Source organism: Molothrus aeneus, chromosome 3 (genome assembly GCF_037042795.1).
Source record: "Molothrus aeneus isolate 106 chromosome 3, BPBGC_Maene_1.0, whole genome shotgun sequence".
Taxonomy (NCBI): domain Eukaryota; kingdom Metazoa; phylum Chordata; class Aves; order Passeriformes; family Icteridae; genus Molothrus; species Molothrus aeneus.
The window spans coordinates 101,121,230-101,149,072 of NC_089648.1; the positions used below are offsets into that span (position 1 = coordinate 101,121,230).

At 36.9% G+C, this 27,843-nt stretch overlaps 1 protein-coding gene across 4 annotated transcripts in view; it reads right to left on the reverse strand.

Moving 5' to 3' along the window:
- The window catches only part of EPHA7 (EPH receptor A7), a 163,035-nt gene that overhangs the window by 4,411 nt on the left and 130,781 nt on the right, over positions 1-27,843 (reverse strand). The window contains exons 9-17 of one of the 4 annotated variants that reach the window (XM_066547493.1): positions 27,158-27,213; positions 23,344-23,457; positions 19,067-19,252; positions 18,445-18,506; positions 17,235-17,444; positions 16,018-16,167; positions 11,388-11,581; positions 10,136-10,291; positions 4,739-8,954 (exon numbers count right to left, since the gene is read on the reverse strand). In XM_066547493.1, the coding sequence (XP_066403590.1) occupies positions 8,840-8,954; positions 10,136-10,291; positions 11,388-11,581; positions 16,018-16,167; positions 17,235-17,444; positions 18,445-18,506; positions 19,067-19,252; positions 23,344-23,457; positions 27,158-27,213 (1,243 nt within the window). In that variant the 3' untranslated portion in view covers positions 4,739-8,839. Of the gene's footprint in view, positions 1-4,738; positions 8,955-10,135; positions 10,292-11,387; positions 11,582-16,017; positions 16,168-17,234; positions 17,445-18,444; positions 18,507-19,066; positions 19,253-23,343; positions 23,470-27,157; positions 27,214-27,843 lie in introns of those variants that run through there. The other 3 variants (XM_066547492.1, XM_066547498.1, XM_066547497.1) reach the window with 3 other exon arrangements.

The window sequence follows — 27,843 nt, forward strand, 5'->3', positions numbered from 1 at the left end:
TTAGCTACTTTAAAGGCTTACTTTATACAGATTTTTCTTCCCTTTTCAATAATTATTAAGATACTTTGCTGTACTGAAAGCAGGTAATATTTCTAAGGTATATCTTCTTTTCCAAGGCATATCCTCTTGCTTTTTCAGCAAATAATTCAGAAGCAGATGACACAGGTCAAGCATTAGTTTTCATACGATTTTCAACAATCCAGCTATATTAATGTCATAAAATCCATAAGAAATGTTTATAACAGTACAAATGAATGTGAAGAGACTTTCCCCCCATTCATTGTGAGGAGTGTAAAATCCCAAAAGGTAACTCTTTTCTCCTGCTTCCCTGACATAATCCCTTCATCAGGTTTTTTTTTCTTTTTCTGCCATTCAGGTCCCCCTTAGATTGCACTGCCAACAGAAAGATTTTGACATTATTTTAAATAAACTCCATTAGCTTCTAACACTGGTGTTAACTGGGCATTCCACATAAGCCTGACATTCTGCTTTTCTGCATACAACAATTCCCCCCACTGTAAACACCCTTCTTTGTCTTGTTTGTTTTGATTTGTTTTGACCAACACTAATGACTTCTGCACTTAGGAGTGGTCTCCCTGACTCACTGTTGGTTGTAGACAGACATTGCTTTTGTTGGGTGCTGGGTAGTAAATATTCCTTCCTCAGGATCATCTTCTGCTTAGCCTGCAGGGAAGCATGGGTGCTGCTAGGTAAGTGTTAATGACTGATGCCAGCTGGGGAGAAATTGAAGTAGAGCACAGTGCTACAAATAGCTTCCTACCTCATGGCTGAGAAAATATCCCTCAAAGGCAGCTCTGCACAAGGTAACAAACATGGACAACTGCAGAGGGAATTTGGTGTTGGGACACTCAAGTAACTACTGCAAAAAAGGTACTGCCTGGGAGTCATCCTGTTGTTAGGAAAGCAGTTTCATGGGATGGCAGGCAGCTTGTGGCTGAGACTTTCAACAAAGAGCACACAGCCTAATTGGGATGGTTTTGCCAGCAAGTAAAAGGCATAAAAGAGGATTTGCCTCTTGCACATATTTAGGTAATGTAGGCATTGAGACAATTATTTCTCTTGAAAAGAGCACTACAAAGAAATGCCTGAAAGCTATTTTTTATTCTCTTTCCCTGCCTCCATTCCTGGCAGTGGATGAACTGAAGTGTAGGGAACCTCTGTAGTAAAGAGCAGCTTTTCCCTCCACAACAGCAATGAATCATTTCTACACAGCACTAAGTGGTTAAGGCCCAGTAATATTAAAGGAGAATCCTCATTAGGAATACCTCTCAGTGCCTTGCTGGCCCAATTTCTTCAGCTAGGCATATTGGCTTGGATTTTAATCTAACCCTGTCTTTTTCTCCAGCAGCCTATGAGGGTACAAATATTGTCTAGTAGCAAAGGAGATGCTGCTATTTTGTATAGATTAATATAAGAGATGATTTATGGGCTCCTCCAGTAAACAAATCAGGAGAGAGACCTGGAATGAAATGGCCTGAGGGCAAGAGCTCTGCAACTCTTTCACTTTCTGAACAAAATCCTAATCACCCAATCTCTTAAAAATGCCATTTCTGAGTGGTCTTCAGGAGGTATCTGGGTGATTTTACTAAGTTTCTTCCAGGCAAATCAGATTTCTTATGCAATATACTATGCGAAACATCAGGGGAATAACATATTTAATTTATGACTATGACTGAAAAGAACATGCTGGAGAGAACAAATCTGAGATTCCTGCACCTTCTTTCTGTTAAGCTACACGTGTGTTCTTGGCACAGGCTGTTTGTCCCTGAGAAAAGGAAACGAAAACATTTTACAGCAGACATGTCAAAATGGACGTGCAGCCCTTCAGGAAGCCAGTGGAAGTTGGCATAGTAACACAGGTTGAACAACAGTCAAGAAATTGCCTGAGTGATGTTTCTACAGACATGAAATGAGAGGGATCAATGTGGATACATTCTATCCATCAATATATCATCTATCTATCTATCTATCTATCTATCTATCTATCTATCTATCTATCTATCATCTATCTATCTATCTATCTATCTATCTATCTATCTATCTATCTATCTATCTATCTATCTATCTATCATTAAGTCTAGACTCTTGCAAGCCAGGTTTGAATGTTTCAGTAAAAATAATGGATGATTTTTCTTCTCACTGAGACAGTATCTTTGGATCAGGAAGCTTGTTCCTTCATGTAAATTCATGGTTTTCTTCATAATTCTAAGGAAGTAATCATAGAATCACAGAATGGGTCAGGTTGGAAGGGACTACACTGGGTCATCTGGTGCAACCACACTGCTCAAGCAGAGTCATCCTAGAGCACACAGAACAGGATTGCATCCAGATGATTCTTGAATATCTCCAGTGAGAGAGACTCTACATCTCAGGGCAATATAATACAAGATAATTTCTATGGCACTTGCTACAGATTCTCATAATTCCTTCTGTTTTGTTTTGGTACAAAAGAGGAAGGCTTTAGTTATGGGCTTGGGGCTATAATGTCTCCAGTTTATAAATGACATACTCAGAGTCATGGAACTCTAATACCAGTAGCACACATAAGTCTTTCGGCACAGCTATCGCTCATAGCACTGTGTGTGTTTTTCAGTGGTAGCCATGTTATGATTCATCAGAGGACCTCTAAGTTCTAGTTTTTTATTATTAATTATTATTACCAGCACAGCTCTACAATTGGTTATTTGGTTCAATTAAATGCAGAAGCTTTGGTCTATGGATGAATAGATTTTCTATTCCTGATTTAGCTCTTCTGGCACCAGGCATTATGTCTTGTTTTGTCCAAGATTCATTTGGCTGGCTACACAAGTTTCGCCTGGCTGTATCACATCTTTTTTCATAGTCTATCAAGACATCAGTTATTTTTTAACTTGTGGTTCTTTTTTGGTCACTTTAATTAGACATTAATTTCACCCAATTTATATGGTATAAGTGCTAAAATCTGCTATCATTATACAAGACTTAAAGATAGTTACTCTAAAATCATGTGAGAGTAAATACCATCACAGTTCATGTCCTATTTTCAGGCTTTTATTGTAAAAATCTCCTTTCATGTCTCGATTTCAAGTCTGCTTGAATGAGTTGTATATTACCAGTTGCTTTCCCATCTGTCTCAATTTAGTCTCTGACAAATTCCAATCTGGCCTGAGGAAAAATCAGAGTCCTGAAACCACTCCACACTACATTATTAGGTATATTATATTAACAGTGTCTCTTTACTTAAAAAATCTTCACACTCATTAACTCCCCTGCCAGGAATGCCTTGTGGAACCCTACAACTTAGACTGAGACACTGTGAATGACTTCACAGTTCTCTTTCCACTCCCTCCCTTCTTCTGACTTCTCACCATGTACCAAACTGAGAGTTTTCATCCATAATTTCTAACCTTTCTAACCTTTCATAATCTTGTTGGATGTAACCTACAGGGCGTACACATCAGTCCTTTCACTTTCAAACTGCCTACCCCTTGCCCACCCTGAAAGTGCTCTGAGAATTCCATGGATATTATAGACATGCAAATTTTATCCATTTTGTTTTGTCCCAACAGATTTGGCTCTAAATGCATGTGTCAATTATTGTAACTTAAAAGTCTCAAAAAAAAAAAAATCCAGAGGAAAAACTCTCACAAAATTAGCTTGCATTCTGCCACAACTCTTTCATCAGGATATTGCAGTATGCCTGTGGTTTAATCCTTTATATTTTTCAAATCCCTGTATCGAATGTGTTACAAAAATGGGGAGCCTGTTATATTTTGGGTTTCACAGTCCATTTGTTAGATGAGGTTTTTCCTTCTTTTTTCCCCTAAACCATTATATTCCCTCCCCAATCCATTTTTGCAGGAACTTTAATTGCAGAACTGCCTATTTCCTAGTAAATAGACAGCTGCACTAATCAAACAGTAAAGATCTCTGTTTAAAAGTAATTGTTGGCTACATTTGAAACCCTTAAGGGATTACAAGAAAAAACATAGGCTGCAGCCCAGGATTTCTTGTTTTACTAGAAACTTGTTTTTGGCTAAGGTTTTTAAGGAGTCTTGGAAATCTCAAATCTACCAAATGTAGGTCCACTACAAGTTAGTGGGGAAAAAAATTCACCTGTTTCCATATATCAGTTAATTGATCAGAAGTACAATCCTAACAGGTCCTGAAGATGGAGAAAACCTGTTGTGATAGGTGCTCAGCAAATCATAGCACCAACTCTCTGAATACCCCTGCAGCACCTGGTGCCAGAATGGCTCTTGGGCAAGAATTTGTATTACACTTTTCTAAAACAGCACTTGTCATTCTGTACGGGATTTGTTCTCTTCCATGAGAACCTCAAATGTCACTTGTTTAAAATAAAACAAATAAGAGAAACAGCCCAACCAACAAACAAAATCCACCAAAGATCAAATGCATATCATGAGCACATCCGTTTTAAACCACATGCAGGGAAGCAATGAATTAAGGATGTTTTAGCTCTAACATGTGACAAACATAGCTTTAAAAGGTGAAATGACCATTTTTTGGCTGAGTTGCCCTTCAATCCTTTCACACAGCCAGTGAACTGCTTCATGTCATTACTGGGCAAAAGAACGTTGGTTCAACCAGCCCTTGTGATGTTTCTGTACCACCTGGCATTATGGCTGTAGTGACATGACCACCCTTCCAGCGGTAACCCAAAAGTCACGGAATTTAAATCACTCTCAAAATTGCTAAATATGAATTACTTAGAAAGTTAAGGACAAATTATTATTTTTTTATTTCAACTACTAATCAATAAATGTAAAAAAATACCAACAACAAAACAAAAATAAACCCCGTTCATCCCCCACATTAAAGCAATAGATTTGTAACATTCAAAACAGTGGAAACTATTCATCGTATATTACTATTAGTGGAAAAAAGCAAATTTAATTTAAAATCACTTTTTCAAACTCCCTCAGTGGCTGCCAGATAATTCAAGCTTAAACAAATATAAAAAACCTCATTTTAAATTGAAAATAATACAGACAGAGCTCAATTATTGAGATATTAAGGGCAACATTCAATTTGAGATACATTTAAGCATCTTTGCCTCCTGGAGATTTTACATGACAAGGCTTTAGATAAACATGGTTTTGCAAACAGCAACTATCATATCTGATCACATAACCTCTGGACTAAAGCAGTATGTCAGCAAATATTTCTGATTATTTAAAATATTAAATAACTGTAATTTACTAGGCGGGTCTTCCTCAGAACAATCACAAAAATTTTCAAGAATTGATATCCACATACAAAAAGCATTTAGATGGCCTGTTACAAGTCTCTGAATAATAATAATTAGAATAAAAAATCACCTCTCTCTGTAATAAAGCCCAGTTTAAATACATTCTGGGATATACCAGTGGTGGAGGAGCTGCCTTTCTATGACACTCGGCTTACAAGGAAAACTGTAGCAGCCAAGGACAGACAGGGTAGGAATCACTTTACCTAACTTTAGCTAGATAGATATTAGACGTCTAATTTAAGCTAATCATCTGGCTTCCCTCTACCTTCCCTCTAATGGAGATAAGCATTCCCAGAGGGAGATTCATCCTGCTTTTTTTTAGGCATCTCTCTTCTAGATGCTTGCAGATGAATAAAGTCAAGAAATATGAGTCTCACTGACAGCCTCATAATCTGTCATTAGCAATGCACAATGTCCAAATTCTTGGAAATAAAGCCGGAACTGAATTTGTCTTTTCTTTCATCATTTAGCCTTTCATTCTCCCCTCAACCCAACTTATTCTTCAGTTCCTTCCATGAGCATCAACTTTCTCTGGCACTTTTTTTTCTTAACCTGGACTGTGTTTTCTGAAACCTGGGGAACTGCAACCGATGTCAATATTTTGCTGCTCTGCCAGTTACAAATCCATTTACATGCATGTGCTCTAAATTGCAGTAATGATCTGAACATGTAGGTAAGTTATCTTATTGATTGCAGTTGATCGCGATTGTGCTTTCTGGGTCTACTCTACCACTTTCAAATGTGTAAAAATCTGTGGCAACATTAAGGCAGTCAAGGTATATAGATGAATGCTAAAATATATTTACTATTCAAAGAAGATGGCTTAAATCAAACGAGGAAAATTAAGGAAGAAATACCATTAGGGCCCTCACTTGTACATGCGTGAGCCCAAATCACCACACATGCTTTGAGGCCTCTGTGCTTCAGAATATTGAACAAGTCCTAAAGGTGAAGCCTGGCCTCAATTCTTTTGCATTTAGGGTTTGTAGATTCTCAGCAATACCAGCATTGCTGCATCACAACTTTGATGACCAAGCCCTTAGAAACAGTAGCCGAGATTTATAAGGAAGCAGGTGTCTGAACTTAAAGACTCCTGAATTCCTAGCTGGGTGCCTAAAGCAGCAACAAGACTGTCAAGCACCCTGCCCAGCTGCCCACAGATGCTCACCACAGTAGTGAGGCACTTAGCATTTGTTAAAACACAAAATGGATGTTTATAATTTGTGTATTTTTTAATTGTGTTCTAATGGCTACTTGAAGTGCCTTGGCCGAGTGCTTGCGTGCACTAATTCCAATGCTGGGCATGCAGTCTACTCTGCGTCTTATTCCTACAGATTTTTTAGAAAATTAATTTTAATAGTTAAAAAACAGCTTGAGCTGCATACGTGAAAATAACTCCGTTACGACTGAATGACAATCTAATACGAAATAAGAATAGTCACCATTTTTTCTTACTCTGCCCAAATCCAGGCAATAAATTAGGCTTCTCAGCATGACTGTAAAGTGCTGTGAATTGTATAAACAATCATATATGGACACTGAAAAATAACCCTTATGCACATTGCATTATAGTTCCAAAAATATATTTACAGTCTATTACAAAGATTACAAATGGAAGTGTCTATGTATCGGGATTATGCTAGTTAAAAGCTTTTTACAGATTTTCTTCAACAAAGGTGGGTGGGGACAAAAAATTAGTAAAACCAAACTGATTTTTCTAGTGAAACAAATAAATAAAATGACAAATATAACACTGTACAGTGATCTAAAAAGGGGGAGAAAAAAGGAAGGGGGGAGAAAGGATGCATTTAAGTTTTTGATAACTATCTTTGGTCCTAAATGTGGGAAAACACATTATGTAGCACTGAATATACATGTTTGTTTGTGATGCTCTGCAAGTAAAATAGAAAAATATAGTGCATTTTCAATGTATTCAGAGCTCACTACACATAAATGTGTGTACAAAACAAGACAGTATAAATAAAATTTACAAGTTTTACAAAGGAACATTTACAAGGTTTTTCTTTTGTTTTTTATTTTTTGTGTGGATGCCCACATTATCAAACCAGACCAATTTATGACTGATCCCTGGGATCTTTCTCTATCAAAATCAATAGAAGCAGCCCAATTCTCTTTGGAAGTACAGCATTTCATTGCTGGGGTAGTTCACAATTTTCAGATTTTTTTTTCAAAGCATTTCTCTCTGGCTCATGTACATTCTTGCAATATCTGTAAAGACTCTGTTCATTATTGCTTATGGTAATTAAATATTTTAATCAAGCAAAATTTATATATAAGTAAATGTAGTAAAAAGATATTCCATTGAGCAACTACCTTTGCATCTCTGTTCCTGATGAATGACTGTTGTGTCTGTGTGACCACGTACATGCATGTTCGTTCAGAGCAGCAAAAGCTTGTGAAAAAATTGAAAATTCTGAACTGCCCCTTGTCTCATGCTCTACAGTTCTCATATAAAAGCTATGTCCTTATTCTGACAGCTGGACTGCATACAGCTTAAACTCATAGAAAATATACACCAGCTATTTCTCTTAGATTTGCTAATGCAGAGTACTGAAAAAAAATGTGATGTGCTCAGATTAAATGGTTTAGGTAACACTGGAGAACTGCACACATACTCTGAGACACTCCTACAATCACTTGTCCATTCAATGCTGTGTCTCAGCAGGTTTACAGCTGTAGATCTACATCTTAGAATATATCTCAGTTTAACTGTAGTCCATTAAAATCATCTTGCAAACAATTTGCTAAAAGTGCCTAGAACTACTTAGGGGTCATTATTGCTTTTCTTTTTCTTGCTTTTTTTTTTCTCTTTTATTTTCTTTTAAAAGATAGCATATGTATAACCTTAAAAAATTCTTTAAAAAATATCAGAGCTCTTGGCAACTTGCATTTTCCTGACTCCCTGCCAATTAGCTAGCCATGTCAATACGGTGTTGACTTAACAAAAGGAAATGGCACAAAGGGATACCAAAGTTCAGATAGATATACATTGCTTGGTCATGCTTCTTAAATCTCTAGGAACTCAAATTCAGAGGTACCCAGTGTAGTAATGTGTCATTGAATTAGCACTAAAAAGGTCCAAAGATATAAACATCATACTAAAAGAAAGTCTTTATGAAGAATAAACACAAATGATTAAAAAAAGATTCAGAAATCACAGATTTAAGGAAAATATTTTGTTGAATTCAACAATAATATCATGATTTTATCTGACAAATATATTCTTTTTTAAATTTTTATGTACATTTAAAAAGTCTATTAGATAAAAAGGAGGTTAGAGAGCTCAAGGTGTTTGTATGTTTATTCAGGTAGTACTTTGTTTATTGTCACTGCTGTTTTCCTTGCCACCACTGGTGGATCCTAATTCCCTTTTCATAAATTCTGGTGGCACTTAGGAGTTCAAGTCTGTAGGTGCTTCTTGTAGCTCTTCTATTCACTGCAGGAAGGACCCAGGAAATCAAGTGTCTTCTAGCAGCACTTCATATATACTGAAGGCCAGTGCTGTTCTCTCAGTCTGTCACCTCCCTCATAAGGGAGAAATGTCTATCACACTTGGATGCCAGTGCCGTGTAAATGTAGCATTTGTGCTCTCATAGTCTGAATGCTGCTCATGATTTTCTTTTGATGACCAACCAACGTGATCCCTAAACTCATCACATCCCTGGGGAAGATAAATGCGTACATTGTTAATTTTTCAACTTAGACTGCTATTGTATGGCATTCAACTGTGAGTCAAAGCTACGCAGTGGTTTGGACTACGGGGTTCTGAACTACATGGAATCTACGCTGTAACCTCAGCTCAGTACTGGGAATTTCATACAGGCACTGTTCAACCTCTCAGCCACGAGTGCAATTACATGACAGGTGTCATGCAATTGCACTGTGTGGGTCTCCACATCTGAGAAAGAGGTCAGTATGTTTTGCATAATCTTATCTGATTATCTTATGGTGTGTCTGTTAAGGACACCCAAAGACAAAGACACTTCTCTTGTAAAGTACTTTGGGTAGTTTTCAGGACAAAGTTATGTATAAATACAAGATTTTGGGGATCATAGTCTGTTTCCTAAAGAGATGCCTAGATGCCTTTGCACATTGACACATACCCATCATGCAAATGAGTGAGGAGCAGCAGTTTGAACTCCGCCCCTACTAATGCTAGAAGCCTGTGGACTCTGACAACAGTTCCCAAGCTATAGGCTGAGACCCCTGGTGACACCAGGCAGATAAGAATAGGGTTGAACTCTTGAGAATATTGGATTAGAAACTTTTTTAGAAACCCACCGCTCTCTAAGAGGAATTACATGTGTTTGGCAACCACCAGGACAAGAAAGTTTTTTGCAGGGTGCCAAGAAGACCTGTTTTAAGATGACAGTACTGATACAGGCCGTGTTTGCCTTCAGAAAATTGTTTTGCTTCTACAGACTTATCCTGATGCAAAGTCCTGTCTTGCAGGACACAGACAGCCCCCAGCCAATTAGAAGAAAATTCCACATCTTCCCAGAGCACATTGGGAAAAAGGTACCAATTAGGTGGTGGAGGCAAAGTGGTATTTTCCTATACATACATACTTTGGAAGGGGCCACATTCTCCCTCAAATTCTAGTCCCTTTGTGTTATTCAATTGGTCTGAAAGGCAGGGAAAAACGTGATGCCACACAGAGGTAGCAGGGTATTTGCCCTTTCATGAGATGCTCTAATACAATATCATCAGCTGCTAAAATGGCTGATTTGACCCCCAAGTACAACGTTTGTACTCAAGGTAAAGTTTTGGAGTTGAACAATGTGTATTGTTGTACCTAGAAATTCCCTAAATGCAAGTTAAACATGCCCAGTACTAACTTACTCAATAGTCATCCTGGCAACTGATTCAAGAGAGTTGTAGCCTGCTGCTGTGAAATTATCCTTATATCTTTCCATCTTAATAGCTTGTAACCATTCGCCTACGGAGCAGAAAGTGGTAAAATCGGGAGTGTTCTGGTCCAGAAGAGGGCTAATTGGTCTATGGAGAAGGAAAAAGGAAAGTAAGTTGTTTCCAAAGAGAGTAAAACATCAGGGAGTATTTAGCAAGGTGAGAGTCAAATAAGTTTTGGGTATTAAAAATGTCGAGATTAGAAAGTAATAGGCCTTTATACACAGTTTAGATTATTCTGTGAATAGCTCTTGACTGCTCTGTAGCTCACAATATGTACTCCTAAGCTTATTCACATAAAAGATGAAAGGTCAGAGTGAGCAAAATCAGCCTAATGGACTACTGTTACCAACAGAAAATCAACTTTATTACCTAGCATGACAGCAGCTGTCTCTATGTTGCTGAGTAAAATAAAGATGCTATTCTTTTACTCATCTTAGAAAATATAGTAGCAGCTACTCCCATTTTTCAATTGGATGGGACAAAACAAAGACAAAGGAAGAGCAGAGACACAAAGTCTTAAGGTCACACAGCAAATCAGTCATAGAAGAATCAGGAGCAGAACACAGGCCAGCTGATTCCCAGTACAGTGGGATAGCTAGCAGATCAAAGGATTACCATGATTAAATAATTCACCTGAAATTTATGAAGAAGCCATTAAAAACTACATCATGAAATACAATGAGATGCAATCACTGAAAGGAGTTAAAGCCAGAAAATGAAAGATAAAAATCTAGAGGGTAGCATGTCAAGGTACATTGGCCAAGCATGAGTATTGTTAATTACTATTTCTACTGTAGCAGTTCCTTGGGCAAGGGATACATCATATAAACATACAGTAGGCAATGATCCTTGCCCTCCAGACTTTATAATTTTAAGAAACAAGGAAAACACAGACTAGTGGTGAGAGTACAGAAAGATGAGCAGGCAGTAGTTTACTGAGAAATGTGTTAGTTCTGCGATATTTATTTTGGTTTGTTTTTTTCTAAGAAAGTCCTACTTGGCTTTGTTTAGCATGGTAAAAAAGAAGGGCAAATGAGGGAAGAGAAGAACAGGGAACAGAAAGAAGGAAGAACTGAAAGACAGATGAAATAAATAAGTGTGAACTGGAACCAGCCACCAAGCAGAACATCCAGAGCCCAGCCATGTGCACTGTCATAAGAACACACATTAACGCTTTTCTTACCTGCTACAGGTTCCCAGGGGGGTTTTCAAGCTGTTTGGATTTCTAATCATTTTGTCCAGAATGCCAACTATCTGCTCAAACTTTGGCCTTTCACCACGTTCCTTCTGCCAACAATCCAGCATCAGCTGGTGCAGTCCTGCTGGGCAATCCATGGGTGCTGGCAAACGATAGCCTTCTTCGATTGCTTTTATAACCTAGTAGCCAAAATAGTTAATCATTTTTCATCAACAGTAATTTAAAGAATAGGTATTGCTACCCAGTTCAAATATCTAAGAAAAAATAAAATAAAATAGAATAAAATAAAATAATCAATAAACAAAAATTTGCCATTGGTGTTGCAAAAATGTGAGTCTGTTGTTTTAACACTAGCCTTCAGTTTTTCAAATAATTTCCCCAGCTTTATCTTTGGGCTTATTTAGCATATTGTTCTATATGTGCAGAACATAGCTATATTACCTAGACAAGTGAGTAGCAGGGAACAACAATTAAATTCACTGAGGGAGCAGCAGATAGATTGATAAATTGAGTTATTTCAGAAAGCATTATTACTAGCCCCAAGGTTTTTATGAAAGAGTGTGTGGTAGAAGCAACTGACTTTTAAATGGATGGATATCTGTGCATGCACATATAAAATACAAAAAGCCTGAAGGTATTATAAAAGGATCCAAGAAAAATGTTTAGCAGATAGAAATTGCTAAGGAAAAAGGTTGTATTCTATGTCTAGCCATGTTATATGAATGATAAAGCAGCAGAACTGTATGAGAGAGAAAGACCTGGGTAAATGCTATTTTAATATATCACAGAAAGTTAGATTTAATAAGAGATGCTGCTAGATGATGATATGATCAAAGGACAGCATAAATGTCTGAACCAAGAATTACACCCACCCATTGACTTCCTTAGCCGAGTCCATTTGGATTTAAGTAAAAATAAAAATGGATAAAGTAAAATCACAGCAAACTGCTGTAAACCTTGAGGGCAGAATAAAAAAAGCACATCAGGAAGCAAGGCAGATAAGAAAAGCTAGTGAAAAAGGGCTAAAACACTGTTCATGAGGGATTTCAAGTATACTGACATTGACTGACACAGCAGCATTAGAATTGCTAAGGAAGGGTGCTTGTTCCTGAAGGGGACTGTCTTCTCCCTCATTTTGTATAGAAAACAAGATCAGAAGCTGTTCTAGATGTAGTTCTGGGATGTAGATCTGGTATGATAAACAATGTTGGTAAATATCCAGGTTTTAGTAAAAATAATAACCTCAGAAAGAAAATATTTTGTAGGTTGTGTGAGAAAATGCAGAAGTAGTGGACTGCAAAGTAGACAGAACTGCCAACAATACAGAATGACCTTCAAAAAGCTGGCTGAAATCCAGCCAGGTTTTGTATCAAAACCTTTTGCATAAAAGAAATTTTGTGAAAAGAGGAGGTATAGCCTAGTGGTAAGGCACTGACTGCAGTTTTGTGTCACAGAATGTCCTTTTGACCTCAGGGAAGTTGCCTCATCTCCCAGGCCTCAGCTTTCTCTCTGAACATTTAGAATGACAGAACTGTCCTACAGCTCAAAAATGACTGAGAAATATTCAATTCCTGCAGAAACATTCACACCTTGAAGACTGAGTGCAGTGACCTTTTACAAACGTTGAAGTTGTCTGTCAGGGAGGGTGTGGAGAGAGGTTTTCTGCAGAAGAACAGGGAAATTGGAAGAACAGAGCTATAGTGAAGAAAACATTAAAAGTAAAATGTAAGATCCTTTAGAGCTATATTAAGAGGAAAAAGAAAAGAACAGCTCCTTATGCTTAGAAGTAGTAGTGGAATGAAAGTGAAAAATAATCTACAGTGTGTATAGGATAATTGCTGTGCTGTGAAAAGTAATGCAGGGATTTCTGACCCTCTAAATGGCAAAAGGTATTAAACACTTTGAGCATGCTATATATGATTTACTACAAATGAAGTAGTTGCTTAAGAAGTCAGAATACAGAGATCACCAATGAGAAACTAAAAAGTAGGTGCCAGCAACAACAGTTCAACCACTAAAATATCTAATACCCTTAAAACTGGCAAACTATCTACATAAGACTCTATCCAAGAATGTAAGGGAGAGTGAAAACATGAATGAAGTGATCAGAACAGGAGTTTTCCCCATTCACCATGAACTGCAGATAAACCTGAAGAAAACTGGGAATCAAGATGATGATGATGATGATCTTTTTGAAAGGTGTTACTTCAGAATCAGCTTCTCTGATGTGTATACTGAGCAAGAAGGGTGAAACTGGGAAATATGAAATAATGAATCAGCTAGAGATGGATGGAATTGCTGTGAACACCCAAAACACTGAAAAAATATTCTAAAATATTGATAAGTAAAGTACAAGTATCCACTCTGCTAAGAAAGGAGGAGGTGTGATTCAAAACATCAGTACTCAAAGAAAATTAAATAGATGCAGGATTTTTTTTAAATAAGCAAACCTACAAAGAGAAAACAGCTGGAGTTCTCACTAATGGAATTGATTTATATTATCTACACTTCCCCCAATTCGTTTTTGAAATTCTGCTTTTGCTGCAAAAAGAGTAAAAGGGGATACTGTAAACACTATGCTTTTACCATAAGCAGGCTGAGTATGCAAAACAGAATAGAAAGGACTGGGTCTGGTTATTTTATATACTAAATGCCAACAAGGAAGTATTAAATAAGGGTAACTGGACAATGTGATGTTGTAACTCTACTATGGTCATAGAATATAATAATACAAATTATTGATTATAATAATGGTAAGAAATCCAGAAGTATAGCCTTGCCCTTTTCTGAAGAACAAATCTGCACTGAGGTTAGAAACAAATTGGGAGCAAGAACATCAGCAATCTAATAGGGGAATGGGGGTTTGAGGGCTCCTGGTACTAGCAAGGATTAAACTGAGGTGAGCCCACTGCTCAGGGAAGTTGGGACCTCTGTCTATCATCTGTGCTCAGCCTGCTGTGCCTCTGCAGGGACTTTGCAGGATGAGTGTTCTTTTCGTGCACCCTAGCCCCAGGTCATTGCAAAATGGAGGGTTTTGCTTGAGAAGAGTTCACAATGCAAATCTGTAGCTTCCATCAGTCTAAATCAATGACTTAAAGGAGGAAGGGCAGGATTAAAGAAATGCTAACTGAAGATCCAAAGTCAGGGAGGCCTATTATTTAGGAGATCTGGTCTGCTCTATGGCTACACCCACATCCACTTTTAGGCAAAATGATACACTTAAAATATAAAAACTGAGTGTAAAATTAGAAGAACACATTTAGAATTTTTCATTACCGTTAAATACTCCAAATGGTGACTTTGAAGGAGAATAAATAACAAATCATTAGGTGATTCTAAATATTTGCATCATAGATTATCTAGGGATTGGTAGGATGTGTATATGGTATGGAAGAACATACCTGAAGATCACAACATACAAGAATATTTGGAATTATTTTACCAAGCAATTGATGCATCTTTTAACTATGTGCTATTCAAGAGTATCATGAAAGATGCTAAAAAGGGATAAAACTGTAAGAAGTGGCAATTAGCTGTTTTTTGAAAGCTGTTTTTTTCATGTGTTTTACATGCAGTTTTCAACAGAGGAATACTTTTCAAAATCTAATAAGAAGCATAAAGATATCAAAATTTCTCCTTGGTTTCAAAGTTTTTCCTTATTGTTCCCTGAAAGATAGGTAAGGTTTGCCTTTGAGGCATCTTATATTCCTGTCAGACTTCTTTTATGTTTGAATCTAGTACAGAAGGAAGGTGTCAAAAGAAATGAAACTCTACTGGGTGTCTGGGGAATGTAAATATTTCTCTTTCTCTGCCCCAAGGACTTGTTTGCCCATATTTTGACAGTCCATGAAATCTTTGACACTGAGACCTGTCAAATATTAACAACTTTGCACTGTGCCAAAATGACTCATCATCTACATTCTTATCTTTTTTTTTTCCAACTTTGATGTTGATCATTCAATCAAAAATTAAAATAACAATTAAAAAAACCACTCAAGCTCCAACCTGAACAACTTTAAATGAGACTCTTTCTGACATTTATCACACCTGTATGGCTTTTTCCTGTGTAATTTCTATATTAATAGATACTCCTGTCAGAAGTCGAAATTAACACCCATCTGTTCTATTACTGCTGACCTGTTGCTCTGGATCATATTTTATGCAAACAAGGGTACTTTTAAATCAGCATAATTAACTTGAAAAAGCCAAAGTAGGTCATTAACTGCCACTCAGACTTTTAACAACTTTTTTCAAATGATTAATCATTGCTCTAAGGTCAAAAACCTCTGAATTATTTTTTATTGGAAAAAAAAAATTCTTTCCACACTTAAGCATAGTAAAGACCCCATATTAGTATTTTGATGTTCCAGTTTTAATTGATACTTAGGACAGAAACCTACAGTATCCATGTGGGTAAAAAAAAAATAAATTTTGATTTTGGTAAAAAGTGAAAGTGAAAACTTTTTCATTTTGTGACAACCACACAGTGCTTTGATAAGTCTTATTTCTAAACCAACATTTTATGCATTTCTAGTGAAATACATATGTATGTGTTTGCAAGATGTAATTTTGGTTTTATTAACACACACGCATGCTCATGAACAGACAAACCTACATCTTGGTTTGACATGTCCCAGTAAGGCCGTTCTCCATAAGACATTACTTCCCACATAACTATTCCATAACTCCACACATCACTGGCTGATGTAAATTTGCGGTACTGAATGGCCTCTGGAGCTGTCCATCTCACTGGAATTTTTCCACCCTATGAAAAAAAGAAAAAAAAATAGGAGAAATTTTTCTTTGTCACCCACGGAATTTTCAGGTCACCTTCCACAGAATGCATTTACCATTATTTCCATCAACATCAAGAGCAGCACTTACATGATCTGCTATGGTGGACCGATTGCAGAATTTTCAAAGGTGCCTAAGGAAACTTAGTATCTTAAAACACTCAGAACATAGACACTTAGATACTTGTATAAGCTACCTTGACTGAGTTTCTCTGGAAGTGCTTATCCCTCCACTGATTTTAAAGGGCTGCTTAGATGTCTGATTTACACTAGCCATTTAACTCCTGGCTAGCTGAAGCTGGGTGAGGGGAATCCCAACCTGTGCTTATAAATCCCATTGACGTGTCATATGGCTCCTCCAAAATCTTGGTCTGACATTTTTAAACCAGGATCCCACTCAGAGCCCAACGGCAGGAATGACAGCCGTGAGCACCGGTGTGGTTTCCTGGATCCCTGTGCCTGTCGGAGCAGATTCCAGGGGCCCCTCCTTCCCTCAGCATGGGAAAATAGGTACAGGGAGGCCCCATGGGTGGGAAAGTGGAGCTGGCTCAACAAAAGAATAAAGAGCATAGTGTGTCTGATGAATGCATACTTAAGAAAAGTGTCCCATCCAAAAGCAAGGGAAAATACAGAAGTTGAGCTTTGTCACAGGCTAGCCTCCAGCTAGTCTCTCCCTTTGGTGAGATAAAATCTAGCCTGAAAAATAGTAACGGCCTACAAATATTTTAATTGACTCATAGTAAATTAGATGTTTAAAATGTTTGTGGGTAAAACTTCCTTATTTGTTCAATCAGAAAATCATGAGAAATGGAATAAAGAAGATACCATAAAAAATGCTTAGAACTTAGTCAATAAAAATTTTTGTTCTTATGAAAATATTATCCCCTAATTAGAGACAGATGTCTGCAGAGACTCTTCCTTTTGACTGGTTAAAACTCCCCATCAATTAATGTATTTGTCTTATCTATACTCTCCAGAAGATGCACTTCTTCTAAATAACCGTATCTCAAAACTATTAAAACCCATTGATTTATCTTACGGTTGTAGTGTAGACAGCCTCTGGATCATCTTCTATAACTCTGGAAAGGCCAAAGTCTGACACTTTACAAACAAGGTTGCTGTTGACAAGAATATTGCGTGCTGCGAGATCCCTGTGTACATATCCCATATCGGCCAAATATCTCATTCCAGCAGCAATTCCTCGCAACATTCCCACTAGCTGAATGACAGTAAATTGCCCATCATGTTTCTGGAGGGAAGAAAGGAGCAGCAATTCTTGTTAGTATAGCTGAGAAGAGAAATAAGGATTAGTTTTATGACTTCAGCTTTCCACTTATTTACTCCTTCTGTGGCAAAGAAACTCACCTCAAACACACTTTCTTCAGTGATAAAGCAGTGCATCCAGTTAAGAAATGTGTGAGTAATTAATGTACTGGTAGTAACAAAACTTGCTAACCACTGTATATTTCTCACTAACTCATGGCAAGTCACTTCCAGGAGAGATTATCTAATGAAGATTTCTAATGTTCTTATAGCTTGCTCTTCATCTCTCAGAATAATTATTTGTATCAAGAAAATAAGAACTATCTCCTTTTTGTAACACTAGCTACTGATAATTTTCATTCACAGCTTGGAGTTTATTAAAAAAAATAAGTCTGTTCTCTATAGAGTGTTTACATATCATTTCACCCTGACATGCATACCTGGTAAGGAGTCAGAACTGGCAAGTTCAGAACACACTTAAACAACACTAAATTGTTTTGAATTCGCATTTATTTTTTCCTTGTTCATCTCTTAAATAGAATTGTAATTCACATAGAGATTCTTTTATGCTGATTTCCACCATGCTGACAGAGTAAAATTCTGCTCCCAAATGGGCGAAGATTTGACTTCAGGTATCAGTGGTTTTAACTTCAACTGGTGGCTATAACCATGTCTATGCTACACTAAATCACATAAATTCCAGAATGATTCTGTCTGATGTTCTAATTTCTGATCTGGTTTTGCTGAAACAACATAGAGAACCTGCTAGTATTGGTCAAAACTCCATTTCAACCTGAAAACCATTTTAATTATACTTAATTAAATATAATAAATATAATACAAACATAATTAATATTTTAATTATATTTAATTATATATGCATGTATACATATATATGCACAGGTATAAGAAATACTTTTGAAGTGTCAATATACAATATATATGACTTTAAATATATTTGTTTAAGTTTTCATTTTGGTACTCACCCTAAGAAATGCATCTAAGGCCCCATTCTCCATGTATTCTATTACAATCATGACTGGTTTCCCTGAAAGAAAAGAGGACAGATATTTGAGAGCAGTAAAACAAATGGAGTGCCTTTTTTTGATAAAACACACACTATTCCTTTGAAGGATTGAATCATTCAGACACTGAACATTTCTGAGCCCTCCAGCACTGTTACAGAGCTCTAATTTCTTAAATATCTGCATGGAAAGTGGTCATGATTCATAAAATCGAACCATACAAATCAAAAAGTCAGTGTGTTCTCCTAACTCCTGCTGTGTGAACAGGACTCTGGAATAATGACACTTCAGATTATATGAAAGGACATGAGAAACCTTATCTCTCTGCATGGTCTTTGAGGCTAAATGAAACTAGAAAAATAATATGTTTCAAAGTACTTCATCTTTTAATCATGTGTGCATCTAAATTTTTTTCCTCAGGTTACAGCATAAGGTAAGTATTGTTTTAGTTAGTTACGCATCAGGAGAAAATCCATTAGGAGTGTGCGGTCTGTTTATAATTTGAATCTTTGACCATGAATAAGGCAGAGTAAATGTCTGCCATTGTGTTGTTATTTGACTGACAGACCAAGCTGCTGCTTACCTCTGGTAACAACTCCTTCTAGGTGAACCACGTTGGGATGGTCAAACTGTCCCATGATGCTTGCTTCACACAGAAAATCTCTCCTCTGCTTTTCAGTGTAGCCAACTTTCAGAGTTTTTATGGCTACTGCAACGTCTCTCTTGCCAGGAAGCTTTAGACGCCCACTGCACACTTCACCAAACTCTCCTAAAATGAAGCAGATCAATGCTGAATTACTCTGAATACCAGTATTTTTTTTAGGCCTTGATTCAAAGAGCCACCTAAGCGTGTGTTTAAATTTAATGTGTTCATATTTGAAATGGATTACTTCGGCATGCACCTTAAATGAATTACTGACCCTTATGGAATAAACACTTCAGTTAAGCCAACTGACAGGAGTATTATTTGAAAATTTTAAGAGACTTGTTAACATTTTCTTGCATTTTTCCAAAAACAGAAAATAAAGAATGAAGTGGCTTTCATAAGAAAACCCTATTATTGAAATAGTAATACCATTCGTAAGTAAAAATGTTATTCTGATCTACATGGTTTCCTTGCTATCTTTGGTTTCAATGGGCTTTTTTCTTTCAGAAGGCAGGTCTTGCAGACCTGCTTTTAATTTAGCATCCTTATGGTGTTAAATGAAGCACTATATTATTACCTTCAAGCAGGATAATTTACTTTACAGATTATGAAATGAAAGGTGTGACTTAAATTCGTTACATTAAACAAACACAAGTAAATACTGCAAGTTTGTAAAAGGTTCTAAACTAACAGACAATTGGAACTTGAAGAAGCCTTTGATAAAAAAGACCAAACAGCCAGCAAGAACACAAAAAGAGCCCCGACAACCAAATCTCAAGAGAAGTAATTGGATTCCATCGGACAGAAAAGAGGATGAAAACATGTGAGATGTGGAGCTGAATGGCAATATATCTACCTCACTATTAACGAGATTATCAAAGATTTAAGAATTGTCCCTTGCCTCACAGCTGTGTCAGCAGAGAGCAGAAGTGAGATCTCCAATTCTGCAGACAGGAAGAAAAATCTCCTTGTATACATAGAAGAAGAAGAAGGTAGTAACAGATGTTACTGAATAAAAGATTAACCACAAAGATATTTAATAATCTGGTACTTCACAAACACATCTGGAGTTTGAGAGATATGGTTCCAAGTCCCTCCCCTAAATCAAATCAAGTCAGAAATTTCTCTCCTCCATACCTGTGGGGTGCCTTAACATTAAGCTGTTACATGTACCCAAGTATGCAGACACACCTACATCTAAGACATGTTTTAGGATGAGTGCTGAAACAAATGACTGAACTAGACAAGACCTACACAGAGAGTTTGATTAGAGAATCCTTTTGTGAGAAACCTTGTGGGATCAGGACTTAAGTGGACATGCAGACTGGCAAGGTGTCTGGCTGTCAGTGGACAGAAGTATGCTCGAAGTTGGGCTGAATGCCTGAAGAGATAGAAGTTGGGGTGTTTTAATGGAAGGGCTGCAAAAAATCTTGTTTATGACATCATCAGTATTTGAACACTTCTGTTCTCCTATGAGCCCCAAATTGAGCTTTGGGAAATAAAAAAGCAGTACCTGGGTCTTGGCTTCACAGTTCATCCACAAGGGTAGAATTTTGATCATGCCTTTGACCATTTTTAACTGACTTGTTTAAGCAAACCTCCACTCAGTATGGCTCTTTTCACGACCCTGATAGGAGATGACTGCACATAGAATCAAATTCCTGTCCCCCACATTCTATGCTAGCTGAATCAAGGCTAGCTCAAATTAATTCCATACACCTTGTGCTGTACCTATGCTAATTGACCACACAAGTGTTCCTGCCTGCATATTATCCTCAACCATCCTTGGGCACTGATCTAAGAATGCCACAAGGTACAGCTGTTACATACACAAAACTAGCTGCTCATGCCCCAAGCTTGGTGCCTTAACCTCCCTCCTGCACTTCATTAGCAACGTGGATGACTATTAATGAATTCACCACTCACCCCACTCACAGCTCCTAGCCGCAAGAACTTCCTAAAGGGTAACAATTTTCTCTAGCAGTACTTTCCAAAATTTTTTCATTCCATGCCGAAAACAAGACGTGAGTATAGGAGTGTGTCTGTGTGTCTGTGGTATTTCAGAGCCAGGTAATTAGGATACTTGGCACAGGAGACACTAAGGCTTAACTCCTTTCCAGCTCTCTGTGATCTGATTTTGATTGATTTCCAAAGGCAGATCACACACACTTGGGCAAACGAGAAATTTCACTTGTATGTTATGCATTTGAGGCCAGGATGCTAGCCAATTAACTACTTTTATTCCCAAGAAAATAGTACATTCAGCTGAAATGATGCCCAAAAATAAACTGGAAAATATGACAACAAGAGAGGGAATATTGCACAGCCGCACAGCCACCAGCTCAGCATGTCAACAAAGCAGAGGCTAAAACAAAGGATGTGTGGTATGAACAACTTAACATAGTGGACACCATATTCTGTATCTGACAGGTGGCCACAGCAGGATGGTAATGAAAATGTTGGCGAGGAAAGCACATATCCCTCATGCAAATTGAGTACAAGCATACTTGCACCCTGTTTGTGTCTGAGAGACGTGGCACTACTCAATAGTTGATGTGGTCAGCATTGCTGATGCATATTGAGATTGCTAAGTGGCTTTTCTGGTGCTGTCACTAGCAGAATTCCATATTCTTCTTTGATGTATGAGTTTCAACTGCTGCTTTGGGTCTGCTTGCTTCTGTTGTTCCTGGACTGCATTTCATTTCACTCCTGTTTGCTATTTACATCAACAGGTTAAAGCCATAGCTAAACATGATGCACAATATGCTTTCACCACTGCACTCCTAATTAATTTTCTTCAGATTGACTACTGACACACATTAGTTGTTTTTGCTATCAATTATACTCATTAAAATCAAAAATAAATTCATCTGCAGTCAAGAAAATTAACACTCTGGAATTTGTCATAACAGTGAAAATGCATTTTAAACAGTATGCTCTGCATCTCAGCATTTTTCTCAGAAGGCATTAGCAAAATCCAACTGAATATATCTTTGTGCTCTGAACTGTTGCTATGCTGGTAGCTTTTTAACTCAAAGCAAAAGATAAACTCAGCAAATTTTCCATGCTAATCTTGCATATTGTGTATCTATTAGAAGAGATGCTGCCATTCTGACATCACAAAAATTACTAGTTAGCAAGGGCTGGATTCTTATGCTCTTACTCATAGAAGGAATAATTTGCTCAGCAGTCTGGTTAATTTCAATGGTACAACTCCTTGATTAAGACATGATTCACATGACTGAGGTAACTTTTAAAAGGCGTTGTGAATTCTAAGTGTAAAGATTTTTTGACAGGTAAAACAACTTATTCTAAAGATTTTTCTTCTTCTGTTTTTAAATAATACTGCAACATGTAATTTACAGTACTAAACTACAGGTGATTTTAAAAGAATTCTACTAATACTTACATAAAACAACAGGAAAGCTAAAGAACATTTCCTCCAGGAATCCAAAGTATTTGATATTTTTCTTACTCATGGAAACTTAATTTCACTACATGGAGTAGTGCAATAAAAATGTCACGTATCTTATTAATGCAAACAAATGAAACTGCCTTTTTAGAGCATGAACACCATGGCTTAAGTAGGTGGTAGACAGTTCAAGAGAAAAAAAAGCAATGTAGTGCTGGTGCAATTACAATCAGTCATAAGAAGTTAAACAATAACTTTTTGTATTCATAAAATATCAAAAAGAAAAATGGTAGAAGGAAAAACAGCCTTAGGGAAGATTTTGTTATAAAGAAACAAGACCTTCCCACTCTCTATTTAAGATTGTGTGCTGCAGCCAGTTTTCCTTACTCACATGAACGAAGCTGCAGAGGTCAAAAAGCCCCCTTGCAAAAGGCAAGCAAGTAGAATTTGCACAAATGCCGAACGCCTTTACTCCAGCAGTAAATAATAGGCAGCACAACCGTCCCACTCCCCCCAGTTCCAATTTTAACAGCAGATACTCAATTAAAAACCCATAAGCTTTCAATGTTAAGCAAGACTTTTAATTTACTCATTTATTTGGGTTTTTTTAGTTGTAGTTGGGCTTTTCCCCTGTTTGCTTTACATTTTAGAAGCGAGTGCGGCTTCATTGCTCTTAACCACTCTGGCAAATTCAAAAAGTTCTTCTATACCTGAGGTATAATTATTTGCCTGTCATTATGATGAATGAGTTTCGATCCCAGCTAAATGGAACAGTTGAATCAGGAAGCCACGGCAGCCTTACCTGCGCCAATCACACGCTCAATTTTAATACAAGAGGCATCTAGCTCCTTGGCGAATTGATGGACAGCTCTATTTGGGTCCTCGTAGGTTTCAGGGTCAATGTAGGTTTTGGTGCCTGGAAATTTAACTGTAATGATGTAAGAAAGCATGACTGTGATGAAGCAAAAGCACTTATTGTGCAGTCAGCCCAGGAATTTCATTATGCAGAGTGCTCCTTGGAAGAGTGAACCTGTTTCCATGCCGCCTGAGCCAGAGCCACTCTGAGAGGCAACCTTAGCTTTAGGCATCATCTGCAAGCATGGTGACACAAGTATAAACAATCCCACCTCTAAAAAATGACTAACATTAGCATCTGCATCTCTTCTTGAACTGAAAGAAATAATAAATATTAAATAGTGCTTAATGGAATAAAATGCAAGGGTTGAGTGGGAGTAAAGCAGGGAAAGGGTATAACGCCAGCAGAGGAGGTGAAAGTTTCTTTTCCGTGTAAGGACATCTTATCCTCTTCACCCAGGATGTGTAAACAGCATTTCTTTATGTTATTTCTCTCCTCTAGTGGGATTTGAAAGGCTCCTCCACCCCCTTGAATTTGCTTAATCTACTGAATATAATATTGTTTGTAGACTGTGGCAATAGTCAAACTATTCACAGCACTCAGAAATTACAACCTTAGGTGTATTTCTTGCACTATAATATGAACATGAGAAACACCTGCAGCCAACTTGTAAAGGCACAGGAAGGCAAAGTGGCCTCTGTGGCACAATTATCCCCCTTCTCAAGCACCTAAGTGAATAATATGCAACAACTTGTTTTTTGCTCATTTTTTCTCCACGCTTAGTACAGCCCAGGCAGCATCGTGCTCTGGCCAGCATGCAGTTTTTTCCCTTAGTTTGATGATGGTTCAGGTAAATTATCTTTCACTATTCTGGTCAAAGCACAAGCTCAGGGAAATCTATTAATCAGTCAATTTTTATGATATAAATTTGTTCAGAAGAATTATACTCTTGAGCTTTAATTAAATCAGTGAATTAAAACTCAATATGAAAATGCAAAAATGTTCTTCTGTTAATTGATATAAACAAGAACAGGATCAAAAGTCAATACAAAACATAAATAATTTTCAGTGGCTTTGTTTTCTTTGAATTTAACATAAAATATATTAAATTTGAAACTATATTGAAAAACAGCTTAGTAATCATGTGTATTTATGTTTTAGATGGTATTAATGACCTAAATCCACAAACCATAAGAAAAATAAAAACAAACCTAGAGAAATTGTTTCAGTAATATAATGAATTTACATCCAGGGAAATTATTTGAAATGTTGCCCAGATGTTGTTATCTGTCACATAATCTATTTAAATGGATGTTCTTTTAGCCGTATTGGAAATTTGAATGCTGATATTTTTTTTAAATTATAAATATTTATTTCTTAAAACCAAAAGAGACTGGACAAAATGAGAATTAAGCAGTAGGTTGACCTCTGGTAGTAGTGCTTTAAGGCAAGGAGATGGAGAAGGAGACATCCTCTTGTGTTTGTGATAAAGGGCCTGGACTGGAAGTAACCTTGTGAATCTCAAGTGGGCCTTTGACGGGTCTTTGTTCAAGCTGTCATAAAACATTTTGACAGGCCAAGGCTATCCTGGCATAGCAACGTGAAATAATGCTGGCCTGCATGTGCAGACATTGTTAGATGAAAAAGGGAGGAGGAAACCAAATATAAATCTGAATTGCTTGACTAAACTCCTCCATTGTACTTGTATTTTCAAGTGTAGCACTTGAGGTCAAATAGAGATGAAGGGAACTGAAATGAAATATATGATGGTCTATTAAATGCACTGCTTTAAAATATGCTTTAAAAAATGTTTGCAAGTTGTTGTTCTAAGTAACTGCTTGTTGTAAGTTACATTTCTGAAAATCCAGTCTGGTACCTCAGTGCAGAAGAATGTTGTCTAGCTATTACAGAACAAAAGGCCACCAAACTGGTGTTCACAGCTCTGTGACCAAGCTGGTGACCACAGCATTGGGTTCCATCTCACTCTGTACATGGCTATCAAATGAAATTAAATGCTACACCTACAATCAACAGATGAAGGAAAGCTAGTTTGGCAAGAAGTGACTTTTATGTGGTGCCATGATTTAAGAAACACTATGTATGCTCAATAATCAGGCCAATTTGCTAGATAACAAGATTTCTTGAATGTAAAATGAAAGGAACACTTATAAAATTTCACCATTTCTGGATCAACTATCAATTACTAAGTAGCAGTTTTCAAATTAATTTACACTTTTACTGAAATAAAAAAGAAAAAATGTCACCAACAATGGAGATAAATTATTTAGTTAGTGTATCCCTCTTGTTTATAAACTGAAAAACAAGAATACACAGCGGATCTTTTCCTTCAAGGATATAATGGGGATTTTAAAAGTAAAAGTAGTAGCTCTTCTGGAGATGTGAAAAGCTTATAATGCACTATGAGAGGCAAATTTCAAATCCATCACTCCCAGAAGAGCAGCATTTAAGTAAAATGAGATTTTTGACAAATTCTTTAAAATCAGCTGCACTGCAAAATGCATAATACATAATTCTTAATAATATTTTCCACCTTTCTGGTGCAGTTTATGAATTGATTGACTAAAGCTGCAATGATGTCACTACTTAGACACTCACTGTATTTAAACAATTTAGGTAGCCACACACCCAAACTTAGGAACTGTGATCAATTTCCAGCTTTTTTTTTCAGGGAAGAAAGGTAAAACAGAACCTTGATCTGATTTTGAGTGGAGCTTTGGCTAGAACTATTCATTTAAAGAGGAATGCATTGAGAAAATGCTTAGAATTTATGACTAGTGGGTACTTCATTTTGCATGTGGCATTATTTTTAGATAATAGCTCATGATTTTGACATACTTAAAACAATCCCTATAGCTTTCATAAAAAAATAATAATCTGATGGATTTAAGATACAACTGCAATTATTGGTAGACAACAAAGGCTAAATACAGCATAGCATGACTAAATAACATGTACTAATATGAGAGTCACCAGGTATGGGAGAAGACTGGAAAGACTGGCATTGTTCTGCATCAGAACTTATGTTCAGTTTAATTCTGTGATTTTTTTCAATTATGGTTGCTCAAAATAATTTTGCAACTTAGTTTAACACGCTTCCTGAGTTAATGACTAATTCTAAAACAGATTAAAACATTCCTCTCCCCTTACATTTTCAATTGTCATGAATCCAAGAAGAATCTGTTTTATTGAGTTTTCCCAGGGTTCTAGTTTAAGTTGAAATGGTAGATGTGATTTTAACAAGAGAGGCTTTAGGTACTATTCTTAGCTAAGCAAGTGATTGTACATCACACAACAGTAATGAAGTGGCTGACCTTTCTTTTCATATTAAATATTCTATTTTTAAGGACATTATGTTTTGTAAATATTGATGGTGCTACTGTATTCGCAGTAGCAGAACACAGCTTTTGAGCAGAACAGCTTCATTTTAGGGTGATGCAGTGACTCACACTTTCTTCATCTGAAGTTTGCCTGAGGTAAAGATCAAAAAGTCACTTAGGCAAAGGTCTCTTGAATACTGCACCTCAGAGGGATCATTAGGACAACGTGAAACATGTATTCAAAGCAACCAAAAGAAAACAAAATATGCAGAATGAAACCAACACAATATCATAGACATTTATAGAAATAAAACCATCTGTGTGAGCAATGTTGACTTTAATCTGCGTTTTTTGTAGCTCACATTTTTACAGTGTTGCAATTTGGAATTTTTGAAAGGCGGGAAAAAAAGCAAAACACTTACAATGAAAGTAAAGTTCTTCATCCCCTTCTTGATCCGCTTTGCTATAGCCACAATGCCTGAAAAGAAAACACCAGTTTTACTAGTAAATAATGATTTACTTATCACATCTAAAGTCCTGACAAAATCAGTTCTGCAGGCTGGGATTTTCAGGCACTGAGCACCTAACTGCTGTAGGCCCTTTGAAACTTTCACCTATAATTCTATTGACAGCAGAGTTTTAAATAAATCATGAACAGTTGCAATCAAAAGGCTTTTGTATCAAATACCAGTCGGGACAGGTCTTGGAGAAAAAAATTCTAGTTCTAGTGAAAGGCTTCTGCAGATAAAACAGAGGATTAAAGAACTTGAAAGTAGAACACTGTTTTACATGAGGTTATTCTTAAACTTACTGCTGTGTCTCTTTTTTTTTTAATGTAAAGTCATTTAAAGGCTGATCAGATAAAGTGTCAGACTTCTCCATGTGAGAAAACTGAACAGAAAGAGAGACTTTGAGGAGTAGAGGTAAAGAACCTGCTAGGGGTTCCTTTTACAGCACATTTACGCAGGACAAAAAGAACATCTTGATACAAGTATCTTGTCAAAGTAAGAGGACAAACCATATAATTGATGACAGGATTTAAATGAAAACTGTCCTTACTAAGAATTTTTCGGTTTCAGTTTTGCAAATTACTATCACAGGTTTGACT